This window comes from Tachypleus tridentatus, unplaced genomic scaffold, assembly GCF_004210375.1.
Source record: "Tachypleus tridentatus isolate NWPU-2018 unplaced genomic scaffold, ASM421037v1 Hic_cluster_1, whole genome shotgun sequence".
In the NCBI taxonomy this organism is placed as follows: Eukaryota; Metazoa; Arthropoda; class Merostomata; order Xiphosura; family Limulidae; genus Tachypleus; species Tachypleus tridentatus.
Genome location: NW_027467777.1, coordinates 14,156,553 through 14,173,449, shown reverse-complemented (window position 1 = coordinate 14,173,449; position 16,897 = coordinate 14,156,553). Strand labels below are relative to the sequence as shown.

General features: G+C 33.7%; 1 protein-coding gene and 1 pseudogene across 2 annotated transcripts; one reads left to right on the top strand and one right to left on the bottom strand.

The window, feature by feature from the left end:
- Window positions 1-677: 677 nt before the first annotated feature.
- Window positions 678-14,466, bottom strand: LOC143241785 (inositol-trisphosphate 3-kinase homolog; annotated as a pseudogene). The gene is made up of 10 exons (XR_013022276.1): window positions 14,185-14,466; window positions 13,831-14,097; window positions 13,319-13,403; window positions 11,748-11,894; window positions 11,362-11,434; window positions 7,140-7,275; window positions 6,289-6,345; window positions 5,087-5,259; window positions 3,631-3,804; window positions 678-3,209 (listed from the first exon to the last, which is right to left on the bottom strand). The product of XR_013022276.1 is annotated as an inositol-trisphosphate 3-kinase homolog (transcript).
- On the top strand, window positions 9,812-11,281 carry LOC143241786 (SCAN domain-containing protein 3-like). The gene has a single exon (XM_076485015.1). The coding sequence runs from the start codon at window positions 10,064-10,066 to the stop codon at window positions 10,457-10,459; it is 396 nt and encodes a 131-aa protein (XP_076341130.1). The 5' UTR covers window positions 9,812-10,063; the 3' UTR covers window positions 10,460-11,281.
- Window positions 14,467-16,897: the final 2,431 nt, after the last annotated feature.

The following is a 16,897-nucleotide window of genomic DNA, read 5'->3' as shown; positions in this document are numbered from 1 at the left end:
CAATTTTAACGCCTATAACATGGAACCCCCAGAAATAGCACTTTGCCAAGAAATGATTAAAAAACCAATTGTAATAATTTATTTATCTTTCAGTTTGTGTTTCTTACAACAAAGCTACATCGGACTGTCTGTTTAGCTCACCGAGGGGAATCGAACCGCTGATTTTAGCTTTGTAAATCCGTAGACTTACAGCTGTAGGTCGGGGGGAGGGCGTTTTCTTTTAGACATCAACGATTTTAGATTCCTTTCGGGTAAGAGGAATAAGAAAGCTACATGTTTTCCTACATTCGTGGCTCACAACAGTTTGCAGAATTAGATACACTGTTCGTTTGGTTATGTAATGAGAATTAAACCCTAGATTTTAGTGTTACAAGTTCGTAAACTTACCATTGTCCATGTGAGGACTGATAAATAGTAAACTACTTTTAAATTTCAGTGGTAATTGTAGTCAATGTTGATAATTAAGCATTTAGAATTTTTTTATTCGTAGTTTTATATCAAATAAAATATTACATAGTGCCATCGTGTGGCCACTTGTAGTACCAAACGTGATAGACGAATTATTCTTCAAGTTTGATTAGTGTAGAAAATAACACCATCATATTTATTAACACGTGATAAATTGACGCATTTAGTGTTTTGTTGTAGAATACTAAATAAACAATTATGAACGGAAATAATTATTAGGTGTTATTCTTTATTAAGACATGCTTGTACACACCTATATTTTTACCACTGCTTCCTGTTATATTTTTCAACTATTTATCAGCTTAACAAAAAATCGGTAAGTTATAACAAATTTCAACATCTATTTTTAAAGCCTGTTTTATCAAGATCTATCTTTTTGTTTGTATCAGCTACCATACTGAATTTTACTTGTCTCTTTCTAACCTGTTGTTTAATACTAGTTTAAAACATGCAGGCAGCCTGTTGTTTACCTAGTTTGTAAAATATGCAGGCAGCCTATTGTTTAATACTAGTTTAAAATATGCAGGCAGCCTGTTGTTTAATACTAGTTTGTAAAATATGCAGGCAGCCGGTTGTTTAATACTAGTTTAAAATATACAAGCAGCCTGTTGTTTAATACTAATTTGTAATGTTTAGTAAACAGCAACAAAATAGGAATAACTACACTACAATATATATTTACACATAAATAAATACGTCTATCTTACACGTTTTGAGATACTTAACTCGTTTTACCATTCATCTTCGACTCGCAACTTATTTATTAAATAATGCGTTATTGTTATTCATAAAAAAAATTTTATACTTATAGGTATGTTCATAATAGAACAGGTAATTTTTGGTAAAGTATCAGAATTTACTGTTATTTCTAAGAATTACCTAGAATAATTTATTAATCAACTATAACATTAACTGGTACCAATATAAACAGTACAGAACTAAGATGAACCTTCGGTGAGCAACTGATCAGGTTTATCTTTATTACTGATTCTCTTCTAATAGAACTTAGTAAGCAACTGATCGGGTTATCTCTACTATTTGTAATTACTTGTTACTACAAGCTCGTAACAGCTGGTCAAATAACACATAAGAAAATAAGATATATTAATAACACAATTTACGCATCAGAAAACAATCTAATCTCAGATTGTATCATCTCAGAGAACACATCAGTTACAGTTACATTGAAGAAGAGTTATGTTTAGTTGTCGTTTGGTAAGGTCGTCATCATCTTCCACATTTTGCACACCCAATAACGTTTGTCAGAATCATAACTGTATGTTCTAAGAGGAGAAGAAGTCATTTGAGCTTTTATACATAACAGAAGTCGAAGTGTTGTTTCCTGTTCTTTCAACAGACAGTTGCAGTCCATTAAGTTCTTTCTCAAACCTATAAAGTCTACTCTACCTGAAGTTCCACGTTAGGTCTTGCATCAATACGAACCTCACGTTTCTAACACTATAAAACATGTTCCCGATAGATAAATATTTGAGTATTTTATTTCATGACAAAAATATAAATTGTTGTTTTATAAGTACAATTGCGAGTATTCTTTGAACAGCTCTAGTAAAGAATAATCTAAAATATAATTAATTAATATCACACTGATGATAAGGTTCATGCAAACTATTCGTTTTTGTCTTAAGGGCATCCGTGATTGAGATTTAGAACAACTCAATACAGAAGAACTAAAACAAACAACATAAATAGATTTTATAATTCTGTCTTAATCTAATCTAAATCTTAACCTAATTCGTATACGAGAAATTGATTGCCTTCACTTCACCTACTTTTATGTTTGAAATTCAAAATAAGTCACATCAGATTAAAAAATGTCACCTCTTTATAAATATTAAAAGAAGTCTTTGTAAGCTAAACCTGAACGTTATATTAAACTACAACGTAAGCCTAAGAGGATGCTGATTTTTGTTCCAGCCGCTAGGTTGCAGAAACGCCTTAATTTGAAAGTAAAATATAATATGGTTTACAAATATTCAACTTATCACACGTAAAACAAGATACGGCTCAAAAATGTTCAAATTAAATAACCGAATATCAACACTTCAAGTAAAGAAAAACCAGCTGTAAATACGTTTGTAAAATGGAATACATTATCTGAAGATAAAAGCTCGGTGTAAGTAACTTTAATTAACAAAAAATGAAAAAAGAACAAAACAAAACTTCAAAGTTATGGCCCAAAGCCAGTAATAGAGACCTTGAAAATCCTTTACAAGTTGGAATGTTAGTGCAACATTTCTCTTGAGCCGAAGAAATTAAGAAAATAATTGTTTCTGTTTCGAGATCTGCTCAAGTATGTCGCTTCAGAGTGAAACGTAATTTTTATCTACGAGGTTCTCGAAGTCTTTGGAAAAGCTAGAATTGGTGGGTTTAAAGACCAAGCGTTTTACTTCGGCCGATGCTTCATAATACAAACTAAACTATTAGATGCTACTCTGTACATTTCGCACCAGTTTCTCGTCTTCGTCATTACTCCAGTTAAATTACTTTTGAGTATCTCTCTACTTCACAACCTACTGCGCACAGGATTCGAAACTCCATATAAACGTCTATCTGTTGGATGTAGATGGGTCAAAACAGGAGACTAGGCGACAACTCCATTAGTCGACTAAATAACGTCATCCCTAGAGGTCTACTCTTAGCATTACTCATTATCTGCACTAGATGGCGCGTCATTCAACAAGTGGGGAAGATGCATTACTTGGAAAACTTTCTTCTAAGACCTATATCGAAAACAATTACAAATTGTTAATTAAATTACAAATATATAAATGTATCTAAGGTTTGAAATATTCATTTTCATACAATACATACACAACTGTACGTGCTGTAAATGTGTTAATTGTATATCACATTAATTAGAAAACAATGGAACATTTTTACATAGTCTTAATTATTCTGAAATATTCTGTTTGCAACTTGTAGTCATAGTAACACCTTTTAATGTTTTAAACAAGGTGTTGCTTCATTCTCACTGTGAGAAAACTGTAATAATAAATAAGATAACAAAATAATGTTTAACCCTTTAAGAAATTGTCTTTCATAATATAATGAAATATAAAATAAATATAATCTTTCTTCTAAATGAACCTGTAATAAGAGCGTCTATTATTTAATACTCTAAATTTTACTATATATATGTACCGAAATAAGGTTGTCTAGTCCGTAAAGGTAGCCATCTTCATGGTTTCCAACAGTCCAAGGTTTCCTATGATTAATTACAACACCTTCTGGTATTGGCTTAGTCTTAGCAAAGTCGATAAGCCAGGCACTGGCTTTTCTCGCGTCGTGAACCAGCAATATACTGCTACCTATCACCTAAAAAGAACATACGCAGTTGATAACTGAAGTGTTATATAAATGTTTTAATTCTGATTACCTTATCTTATCATAATATTACAATTCTGATTACCTTATCTCATCATAACAATACAATTCTGATTACCTTATCTCATCATAACATTACAATTCTGATTACCTTATCTTATCATAACATTACAATTCTGATTACCTTATCTCAACATAACATTTCCATACATAGTTTTCGCTATCACTGATCCTGTATTTTATATCTTGTTTGTATCTAACAAATGATAGAACACAAAAAATTCTGTTCCATTAACTTGCTTCAAATATTTCCCAACAAGCGATTATATCGTAGTGTCCTATATATATATTTATAAAAATAAAAATAAAAAACTTCTTCAATTGTCTGAATATTGTGGTGTCTTATATGTATACTTATAAATGTAAGAAACGTCTTCGTTTGTCCACTTATTGCTCCTTGATCTTTAGACAAACCTCAGCAAACTTTGTAGAATGATAATCTAAACTAAGTGATATGTCTAGAAGTGATTATTACCTAAACTAAGTGATATGTCTAGAAGTGATTATTACCTAAACTAAGTGATATGTCTAGAAGTGATTATTACCCGAATCCCTCACCTCAGGCCACGCCCACGCCAAACATATGTTTGTTTATCTCATCACTCCAAAATCTGGGATTGATTATTGTGTTCTAAGATTTTTTGTTGAACTATTCCTTTAAAATATTTTGGTGTCTTGAGAAATTTATTTTCATATTCAAATTTTAAAACATTCAAATATTTGCTAAGACAAATAAATAACAACCAAAATACAATGTTAGATCCCTCACAGTGGCAGGGCTATATCTGGATAATTCTATGTTTGGTGTCATCTTCTAAAAATTTCATTATTCTAGCCCAGAAAAATAGAAGAACTCACAACATTAAGAAACACTCTGAGTGTCAACAGATACTGAGACTGTAGAGAGGTGTTAGTAAAACTAACAACACACTGTAACACAATTTTTGAAGAGTGGAATAAATTAGGTGTGAAATAACTTCTACATATAAGTACAAATTGTTGATTTAATTTATTAGTTCAAGCTTTAAATAAAGTAGGAGTCAATACATTAGGTGTGGAATAAAATATGTAGAGCTTATTAGTTTAAACCTTACTTTATGTCCGGTGACGTAGTATAGGTGTCTCTGCTGTATATAATAATTTTAAATTGTTTACTCTTACACATCAAGGTTTTTCTCAGCTTTAAACGACCTTAAAATTATAATAAACTTACCTCATGAGAATTAAAGAAGGAAGATTTTTCACATTTCTTCCTTATGACCTTCAGTCTGTCTATAAGTTGACCGAAACTTTCTCGTTACCTTTAAGGAAGAGCCTCATGGTAGCTTTAACGTCCTCTGTTGTTTTAACCAGTTTCAGATCTTTGGTCTGCGTCTTCTGTTGTGTCTGAAAACCAACCGACACATTTAACGAAAACGTTCCTCTTTGTTTTTTTTTTAATTTTGCATAAAGCTACACAAGGGTTATCTGCGCTAACCGTCCGTAATTTAGTAGTGTAAGGCTAGAGGGAAGGCAACTAGTCACCACCACCCACCGACAACTCTTGGGCTACTCATTTACCAACGAATAATGGGATTGACAAAAACATTATAAGGCCCTCACGGCTGAAATGGTGAGCATGTTTGGTATGACAGGAATTCGATCCCTCAACTCTCGAATTACGAGTCTAACGTCCTAACTACCTGGCCATGTCGGGCCTAACGAAAAGGAAGATAAATCCCTTTCCTCTACCAAGAAAAACAAAAAAAACAACAACACAGAAACACAAACTACGTGACCCTAAATGGTTATCACCAAACAATAATAACAGACGTTTCTAGAACAACAGTAATTCAAGACGTTTGTTATCAACACCTATTTTCTTTTTAAGTTTTATTGCATTTAACATCATATAATGAAACAGTTTAAAGTGCAGAAAAGTCCTCTAGGTTCTTACATTACTCAAGTGATTAAGAGATCACAACATTACAACTCCCATGTCGGATCGGATAAGACATGACAACCTTGAGTGGATATAAGCCTTAACTGTCACTGCTAATTTTAGACAATGATTAGATCAATCAACCACGTTAAATCACCCAGCAGCCAAGTTTAAATAAGTGTTAGTTTTCAAAATATTTCCTTCAGATTTAGTTAGTGATTGGACCCATTAACCACCAAGCATCTTCCAAAAACAATTTAGATACACGTTAGGCTTAAAATAACTTATTTTGATTAAGTCAATAACTGGGCCAATTAACTACATTAAATCTTCCAACAATCAACTTTAAATATATGTTAGGTTTTAATATTATTTCTTGAGATTTAGTAAATGATAGAACCAACTGATCATTACGACTTTAAACGACATAGTTAAATATATGTTAGTTGTTTTAGATTTAATCAGTGGAAAGAATGAAATTGTTATTATCTTACCTTAAATCCTTCGATTCTAAATCCCAGAGTGGATGAGGAACTGAGATTTTCTCGAAACTGGAAAACAAGAAGAGACTGGTTACTTATAACTTTATATGAATTTTATTCATGGAAGCAACGACATAGTCTTGTTATAAAGATTAATTCTACTATTTCACTGGTTCATTTTATATGAAAACATAAAGTCTGTTTAACTTGCACAACTGTTTAACACTGTTTAAACAAGTGTTTAAACTTTCGTCAAATTAAAGATTATAAGCATTTCCTTGTTATTTCACATCAAATACTAAACGTAGCATCTAGAGAAAGCAGCTCACTCACTGTCATACTTGTGTAGCAAACTAAAAGAGTTAGTTTTAGGATATCCGAGGAAAGCTGTACAAGGACTATCTGGGCAAGCCATAGCTAGTAGTTCAAAAGATCACGGTTGGTGCTATTGACCAACCATACTCAGTGAATGCGGATGGTCAACAGCACCAACCGTGAACTTTTGAACTACTGTAATCGAACAGTGGGATTTGACTTGCATATATTACTTCAAAGTGTGGATCGCGAGCTGATGGAAATGAAACATCGAGTTAAAGTACAACACAAGAGGGAATCTGCAAAACTAAATGATTGTTTGTTTCTTCCCTCCATCAAAACTAAATAATCTTGTCCACACACGAAAACTTAGATATTTATTAAACTAGGTTTCTAAATCTCTCAATAGATGGCAGCCCGAGGAATCTACGTAATGAACTGGAAGTAAAACGCAGATAGTGCATTAAGTATGAAAGAAGTAAGTAGGACAAGCTGTATTGGCAATATTATTTTATTTATTAAACTGATTTATTCATCGTGTTTCTCACCTGCATATATCTTAGTTTAGTTATTGTTCCAGATTCTCTTTCTTCCGCTGTTGGGGAGTGAGGGTCAACTCTAACCATTTTCTGGTATAGATCTGCTCTGGCCTTGGTGTTTTGCACTTCGATCTCGAGAAACGTTCTAGCATAGAATAAACGCAGCGTTTATATATTAAATGACTGGTATGTTCAAATATATAATCATTTGAAATATTGAATAACGTTATTTTGTGAAACACGTCAAATCATTTATCATTCGCGACGCAACTTAACAAATTCCCACCCAAAAAACAGAAGAGAAAATTCACTTGCGGTACCTTACTTTATGACTAGGCTTAATATTAAGTAAAAGAAATGTTTACAACATGGGGAGAATCGTCTGTTAAATTAAGAAAAAATTACTAGGAATTCTAAAATATGTTTAATATGAATTAACAGAGTTGATATAAAATAATTATTATTTATAAATATTATTTGGTTCCTTGAGCTATAGTATCATAAAACACTTTCATAAAGAACTGACAAACAATTTATTATAGAGAGACTGAGTAAATTGTTAGAGAGATATAGAGTAATTTATTATAGAGATATCGAATAATTTATTATAGAGATATCGAGTATCTTTACAGAAATATAGAGTATTTTACTACAGAGTCAGTGGTGGCCAAACCGCGGGCCACATGCGGCTGTTTGACATATAATGTGCTACTCGAGAGCTACCTGCGCTAGCCGTCCCTAATTTAGCAGTGTAAGACTAGAGGGAAGGCAGCTAGTCATTACCACCCACCGCCGATTCTTGGGCTACTCTTTTACCTACGAATAGTGGGATTGACCGTAACATTATAAGGCCCCCCACGGCTGAAAGGGCGAGCATATTTGGTGCGATGGGGATTCGAGCCCATGACCCTCAGATTACGAGTCGAACGCCTTAACTCACCTGGCAATGCTGGGCCAGCTAGTTTCAACCTTTATAATTATTTACCGGGGATAATCTGAGAGTCCATTGGATTAAAACGTAAATTTAATGTTCATGGTGAGTAAATATATTTAAGAATTTAAATCCTAATTTTAATGTTAGATATGAATCAGAGTTTAAAGAAATTTCAGATCAGCAAGGATTACAGAGGAATTGTATTAGATCAGTAATCATACAAACAAAGATTACAAAGCAATTGTGCTGGAGATTCAGTAATCATACAAACAAGGATTACAGAGAAATTATGCTAGAGAATCAGTAATTGTACAAGCCAGCGCTGACAATGTTAGTTTTAGTAGACGTGGCTTGTGATCGCATGATTGTGGCATGTGTGGGTGTTTTGCGGGTAGTGAAATTAGCGGAATGTTAGTGTGATCCTGGGCGTTGTATAGTTGGTTGCGTTGCGCGTGTTGGAGGTTATTGTTTATTTTCATTTTAATTTTTTAGAAGTGTCTGTGAAAAGTTTGTGACGGAAGAATACGTCATCAAATTGTAAGAAGCGAAAGTATGAAGATGAAAAGAGAAATTTTAAGTCAGAGTGGGAGGAAGATTTTGCATTCACCATTATAGAAGGTAAACCTTTGTGTCTTATCTACAATGTGTTACTCAGTCATTACAAAGCCAGTAACTGGAAATGTCACAATGAAATAAATCATAAAAACGTTTCATCTGATTATCCAGCTAAATCAAAATTACGGAAAAACAAGTTAATTGTGTTAAAATCATCACTAAATAGCTAGCAGACACTTTTGACAACGTCCAGTAAGGAAGTTGATACAACGACTGAAGCTAGTTCTGTTATATCGTGAAATACTGCTCGTGCTAAACGCTCTTATTATAATGGTGAATTTGTTGACAAGAATATAGCTGAAGTTGTTGCAGTGTTAGATCCAAACAACACAAAACTTCAGCAACTAATAGAACAACCAGTAGCTTCACACCACACTACAGAGAGACGTATCTACCAGATCAGTGCTAATGTTACAGGCAAAATGCAAAATGATTTAAAGAATTCCTCTGCATTCAGCTTCGTCCCTGACGAATCTACAGACATACAAGACAACCCACAACTGGCAGTATTTGTTTGTTATGTTTCCTCTAATGTAACTGTGGAAGAAGAGATGTTGGACTCACTGGCACTAAAAGAAACAACCTTTGGTGTTGACATTAAAATGCACTTGACAGAGCCTTAACAAATGCTAATATTCCACTGGATAAACTCGTCAGTGTTGCAGTAGACGGAGCACTTCCAATGGTAGGAAAAATGCAGGATTAATTACACTTATGAAAAGTGATTCCAGCTTTCCAGAGTTTTCCCTGTTCATTGCATTGTTCATCATGAACACCTGGCAGCCAGATACTTCAAGTATGAAGATGTTATGAAATTTGTTCTTGAAATTGTAAATTTCATACACTTAAATGGGAAGATCCACCGATAGTTCAAAAATTTTATTGAAGAATTGCAGCTTGAAGATAAACCCAATGATGTCTCTTTTTACTGCATTGTGAGGTGACTGTCAACCAGCAATGCCTTAAATAAGTTTGTGGATCTGTTGGAGTTTATTATTACTTTTCTTGAAGAAAAGAAAAGATTCTATCCACAACTTGGAAACGAATGGATGCAAGATCTAATGTTCATTACTGATGTAATGAATCATCTACAAGCTCTCAACATGGCACCCAGGGAAAGGATAAGATTGTTTCTGACCTTTCTCAGACAATTTTCAGTTTTCAGAATAAAATAAGGCTTTTTGAAAGAGACATATTGTGAAGAAAATTCAGTTGCTTTCCCAGTCTCAAAAGGAGAGTAAATACCTTCCCTGATATTGAAATAAAAGACCACAAACTAGAAGAATACAAATATAAGTTACAAGGACTGCTTGATAATTTCCTACACAGGTTTGAGGACTTGCAGAAGCTGAAGTCCTGTTTCTCCTTTCTTGTAAATCCATTCATGATTGATGTGACCAATGATGGTTGTCCAATTCTCGAACTTCTGGGTACAGAATCATCTGTTGTGGAAATGGAACTAATAGAACTACTGGAGGACCCGGATCTAAAGATGAACCATAAATTCCATTCTACAATTGAGTTCTGGGAGCAAATTACAGAAATAAATTTTAATGAACTGAAGAAAACCAGTGTGCGACTCATCTCAATTTTCAGCACAACATACTGCTGTGAATCACTGTACTCTGTAATGAAATTTGTGAAGCCGAAGCATAATGCAGTCCTTACAAACCAACACCTAACGGAGCTAATTCGTACAGCCTTGACAACATATCAGCCTGAATTTCAACGACTCACAACCAGGATGGAAACTCACACGACCTCTACTAGCAGTAAATAACCTGATAATTCTATCAATGTTTGTTTGTGTGAGAAAAATAATATGACAAAACTAAAACTTTGTAAGGTGGTTTCTGATTAAAATATCTCTAATTTTATAGTTTTACATATTTTGACCACATATTTATAAAAATAAATAACTATCATTAAAAATATCTGTTTTATCCCTTTTGTGTGTGGCAGTTTCATTTAATGTTAAAGAAATGCAAATTTGCATGTTTTTCTTAAATGTTTCCGTAGTTTATTACCGTATTAAATACGCTCAATATACAATAATCAGTCAGTGCTTTGAAAACATTTGGTATATATATATATGTACTTTGTGGTTATTGAAACTAATACAAATTAACGGTTTAAAAACCACATACATGAATAAATATTATCACGTACATGTACTTCTTAATATTTATATAGAACTTATGTAACAAAACGTAACAATAAAAATGTGTGTTTAATATTTGTTCATGTCTTACTGCTCTCAAACATCTGAAGTTTATCTTATGTGGTTCTTACGTTAAGCAAGTTTGGCCACCCCTGCTATAGAGATATAGAGCACTTTGTTGTAAAGATATAGAGTAGTTTGTTGTAAAGATATAGAGCACTTTGTTGTAAAGATATAGAGTACTTTGTTGTAAAGATATAGAGTACTTTGTTATAGAGAAATTGAGCTCTTTGCTATGGAGCTACTTATTATTATAGGGATATACAACACTTTGCTTTCGAGCTACTGACTCCCTCTATGGACCTAAAGTACATTTTACTAGGGGGCGGAAGAGTACACTATAATAAAGCTAAATACAGTTTTTCTACAGAACTATAGATGCAGAATCACAATATTATAAAGACAGAGGTCTAGAGCTACAGAATATGAACAGTACATAACCACTACTTCTAATTACATACCTTGTCCCCATCTTGATATCCATGACAGAAGGGTTTGTGAAATCATATAGCAGATCTTGTATTTCTATAAAATCTGATTACAAATAGTTAAAAAGTCATAGCCTTAATATGATCAAAAACATACTTAGAAAGACATAATATTTAATAAAATTATAGTTTGATATTTTTATTTAAGATAACAACAGAAAATATAAGTTTATTTTCAACAGTAAAATCTTGAATTGTCTCAGGGGGTTGACAAACGGTATTCATAACGCAATCATTTACTATTCATCTCATGAATATTAAATTTAACGTGATATACGTGATGAGGTTTTCAGTAAAGTCGACTCACGTGGTTACGTTTCTCTTTTAACAACGTGTTAAACCTGTGAATTAAAGGATACCGTCTCCGTTATATTCAACATCTCGGTAAAACTTTGGAACCACGTCCGCCATGTTATCTTGCATTAATTTTTTATAAGCCTGAACTTCACTGTCATCGGAGTTTCTCTTCTTCCATATAGTTCCAGGTCCTGCAGGAGCTAAGGATCCTACAAATATGAAAAATATAGGTAACTATTGTTGTTCACTTCTTACTAACTACACTGTTTGAACTGAAACTAACACTAGTGCCGGATAACTATTGTTGTTCACTTTTACTAACTACACTGTTTGAACTGAAACTAACACTAGTGCCAGGTAACTATTGTTGTTCACTTCTTACTAACTACACTGTTTGAACTGAAACTAACACTAGTGCCGGGTAACTATTGTTGTTCACTTCTTAACTACATTGTTTGAACTGAAACTAACACTAGTGCCAGGTAACTATTGTTGTTCACTTCTTACTAACTACACTGTTTGAACTGAAACTAACACTAGTGCCGGATAACTATTGTTGTTCACTTTTTACTAACTACACTGTTTGAACTGAAACTAACACTAGTGCCAGGTAACTATTGTTGTTCACTTCTTACTAACTACACTGTTTGAACTGAAACTAACACTAGTGCCGGGTAACTATTGTTGTTCACTTCTTAACTACATTGTTTGAACTGAAACTAACACTAGTGCCAGGTAACTATTGTTGTTCACTTCTTACTAACTACACTGTTTGAACTGAAACTAACACTAGTGCCAGGTAACTATTGTTGTTCACTTCTTACTAACTACACTGTTTGAACTGAAACTAGCACTAGTGCCGGGTAACTATTGTTGTTCACTTCTTAACTACACTGTACGAGCTAAAACTAACACTAGTATAATATAATAATAATAATAATAAATTTATTAAGCAATAAATTAGACACAAAAAATCAAATATCAATATAAAACCATCAACAAAGAGTTAACTCGTCCTGTGATGGTTAAACACATAATAATGTAAAATCAAAACTTACAAAATCAATATAAAGTTCCCAGAATATTATCATCAGTATTTAAGATCCATTGTTTTAAGTATTTCTTTTGATTAACACGATTAATAGAAGATCTTATACTATAAGGAATAAAATTATGAATACGAGGTGCCAAATAAAGATATTGATGAAGTGTAACTGTTTTACGTGGTGTGGGTACATTAATTGGAAAAAAAGATTGAAGTCGTGTAAAATATGAAGTGACTTTAAAAGGCCTATTAAAAGAAACATGCAATGTAGATAAAGCTAAAAAATATAAATAAAGTTTATCATATGAAAGAGGGGAGTTAAATTTACTGAAATCGGTATCAAGCCTATGAGTAAAAATAAGAGAGAAAACACTTTTTTGCAACTTATTATTATTATTATAGTATCGTAGCGACATTTTTAATAGTTGCGAACAAAATAACGTTTTATGTTATTACTTCAGATATTTTCATTGTTTACTAGTTTTCTGTAATGAATAAAACAAAGTTCTCTAGAGTGTCCAACTTTTTTCTTTCGTCTTTTTTTTTTACTGACTAATGTTTAGTTTTTATAATTAAAACAAGACTTACCCTCATGACCAGAGAGTTGTATCCAGTTGTTGTTTTTATTCCTCAGTAATACGTCACTGGCAGGCGCACTCAATTCCAAAGCATTCTGGGTAAAACAAAGAAAATTAGTTGACCTCATTTTGAATGTGATGAAGCTAAGCCCTATTCATACCTACTGCGTACATGTTGTATTCCTATATTTCAGAAAGTGATGAACCTACGAGACTATATAGTGTTTATAAACCTCAGTGTGTGTTTATACGCACATCAAACATCACAGTATAACTTGTATTAAAATATTACCCGAGACAAGATCGATTTGCAATTTTCTACTTGAGCGTAAATACATTTCTAATTTCAAGTTTAGGTTTTTATTATTATTGCATACGTCAATATATATAATTTACACCTGAATGAAAACTTCGTTACTAAATTAACACTACCTTGACATTATACCGTTTATCACGACCTGGAAGATGTTTACACCACCAGGTGGAGACTGGTAAATTTGTTTAAACTACACCTGTACTTACAACTGCAAGAATCTGTAGTAGTGTCAAGCCTTCTACATCCAGGTTTTCAATCGATCTGGCCTTTTCCAGAAAGTCAAACCCGAGTGACACACCGCTGTCTGTACTTTCATTAAGTTTCATTTTCTGTTTACTTCCGCGGAAGGCTTTCCTGGCAATCTGCTTCCATCTCTTCCCCACAATTTTCTTGTTCTTCTCATTCTGGTTGTCTTCGTTGTGTTTGATAATTTTGGTCGGTTCTGCCTTTATAGCATCCTCATTACCAGTGGCCTGTATCAAAAGATATTCAATAATTGTTACTTTTTCCACATTAAACATTTATTAATTACTAAATGATCTTGAATAAAGTAAACAAACCTGACAACCATGTTCATTGTCACTGCCATCTTTATTACTGGACACGTTACATGTTTCTGTGGATTGTTGAAATGAAACATCCTGTACATCCAAACTCCTTCCACAATTCTCAGGGGGATCCTTTTCTTCCCTGCTTTGATTTGAACCCATTTCTAAATACAATCATGTAACTTAAGGCCTAAAAATTGGCTGCAGAAGAAGGCAGTGGGTAAGTCTACAATAATGTGCAAACAAGGCCCAAGCTTGCAGCCAACAGGATTCAGATGTTACACTAGTATAAAATAGTGTTGGCTTCTTCCTAGACTCAAGTACACTAGAGAAAACTCATAATTTAATTACCTTAACTGGATTATATACACGTAACGCTTCGAGACACATTCATGTTTTTTGTTTTTTCTTTTATATTTTCGAAATGTCAGGGAAAGATCGAAATCAAACATTCTGAATGTGACATGAACATTCTGAAAACTGAACAAAAATATATTTTAGTTTGAATGCATAATATACTCAGTGATTTATAAAGTAACTCGAAGAATCAACGATTATTCGGTAAAGAGCTTAACAGGAGAATAAACAATTTGTTTGTTAATGAATTTCGCGCACAGCTACACTAGAGTTATCTGTGCTATCCGTCCCTAGTTCAACACTGTCTGTGCTATCCGTCCCTAGTTCAACACTGTCTGTGCTATCCGTCGCTAGTTCAACACTATCTGTGCTATCCGTCCCTAGTTCAACACTATCTGTGCTATCTGTCCCTAGTTCAACACTGTCTGTGCTATCCGTCCCTAGTTCAACACTATCTGTGCTATCCGTCCCTAGTTCAACACTATCTGTGCTATCCGTCCCTAGTTCAACACTGTCTGTGCTATTCGTCCCTAGTTCAACACTGTCTGTGCTATCCGTCCCTAGTTCAACACTGTCTGTGCTATCCGTCCCTAGTTCAACACTATCTGTGCTATTCGTCCCTAGTTCAACACTGTCTGTGCTATCCGTCCCTAGTTCAACACTATCTGTGCTATCCATCCCTAGTTCAACACTATCTGCGCTATCCGTTCCTAGTTCAACACTGTAAGACTAAAGATAAGCCAGCTAGTCATCACCACCTACTGTTAACTCTTGGGCTACTATTTTATCAATGAATAGTGAGATTGGCGTTACCTTATAACGCCCCCACGGCTGAAAGGACGAGCATGTTTGGTGTGACGAGTATTCGAACCCGCGACTCTCAGTTTTCGAGTTCAGCGCCCTAACCACGTGGCCATGTCGGACCTTTAGTTTTATTTCATAAGACATTTTCTTTTCTTAAAGTAAATGTTCAAAGTTTTATCATTCCTAATTTACTAAAACTGCACAATGTTCATGACGTCAAAATTTACAGAATAAAGCACGTGGACCTGTACATTCTTCTAGAATGTAAGTTTCCTCGTGCTGTTGTTTATTTGTTATTTCATTATTGTCTGCCCCTCTTCAATGGTACGCTGGTATAGCTGCGAACTTACGACGGTAGAAACTGGGTTTTGATACCCGTGGTGAACAGAGAACTAATAGACTATTGTGTAGTTTGTGCCTAATTACAACCAATCAATTATTATTTTCTAAACTGGAAAATAAGTGAGCTAAAAATTTAACCACAAACACAGACACACAGCACATTAAAAATCCTTGTATCGTATGGTGTCATCATAGAATCATTCGTCAAACAAAAATATGATTAAATCTATAAAATGGATACATTTATATGGAAGAGTGGTACAAGTTTACATGTGAGTTTATACTGGACAGAATTCTTCCTTTTCATGACTTTTCTTTATCTCGTTATTAGTTGTTAACCTTCAGGTTATGTTTTAAATCCATAGTGACTGCAATCTAAACAAAATTAGGTTATTTTATTTTGTAGTGACTGGCTTATTATGACATTTTATCATTTCAAGTCACATGCCTATATTAATAGAAATGTTTATTTATTTGTCAACAAAATATCTCCAATCCAGTTATGTCAGTTTATCAACACATATAACACGTGTGGTTAATTTACCTAAAGCTAGTGATGTCGAAACATTTAGTGAGTGCACATGGAGTTAGGGATATCATATTTTTAAAATAATCTCTTTGATATTTTTAACTCGTAACCAAATCAAAAGCTTCCAGAAAAAACACAGTTTTACTGTACATTTCATCAGTGAAGTGAAGCATATGCAGTGTGTTAGAAGATAACACATTTAGAAAGCATTTACCTTTACTAACGTGAACAACCGAGCACTGTTATTTCAAAGCTTCCGGTCCCTGGTGGGACAGCGATATGTTTATGGACTTGCAACGCTAAAATCCAGGGTTCGATTATCCACGGTAGCCACAACCGATAACCTAATGGCTTTGCTTTAAAATAACAAACGAGCCAGTCCTAACTTCTTGGGGTTGCTAATTAGCTTCAAAACAACCACTAGTTGGATGTTATAGAAATTCAAGCTAACACTATCACGAGCACATGATATTATTGTACTAAACTTCTAAAGAGCGAGAGTATAACAATGTTCGCAACCCACTTGGTATAAAAATCACCCAAGAAGAAGTATACGAATTAAAACTGAGACAATGATAGTGAACATGTGAATGAACTTACCAGAAGATTTGCAGTGTATGATTTCATCTTGAGAGACAAGGACAGGGTGAAAACTGCCCACGAAGAACCAGACAACAACATTGTTATGGAACA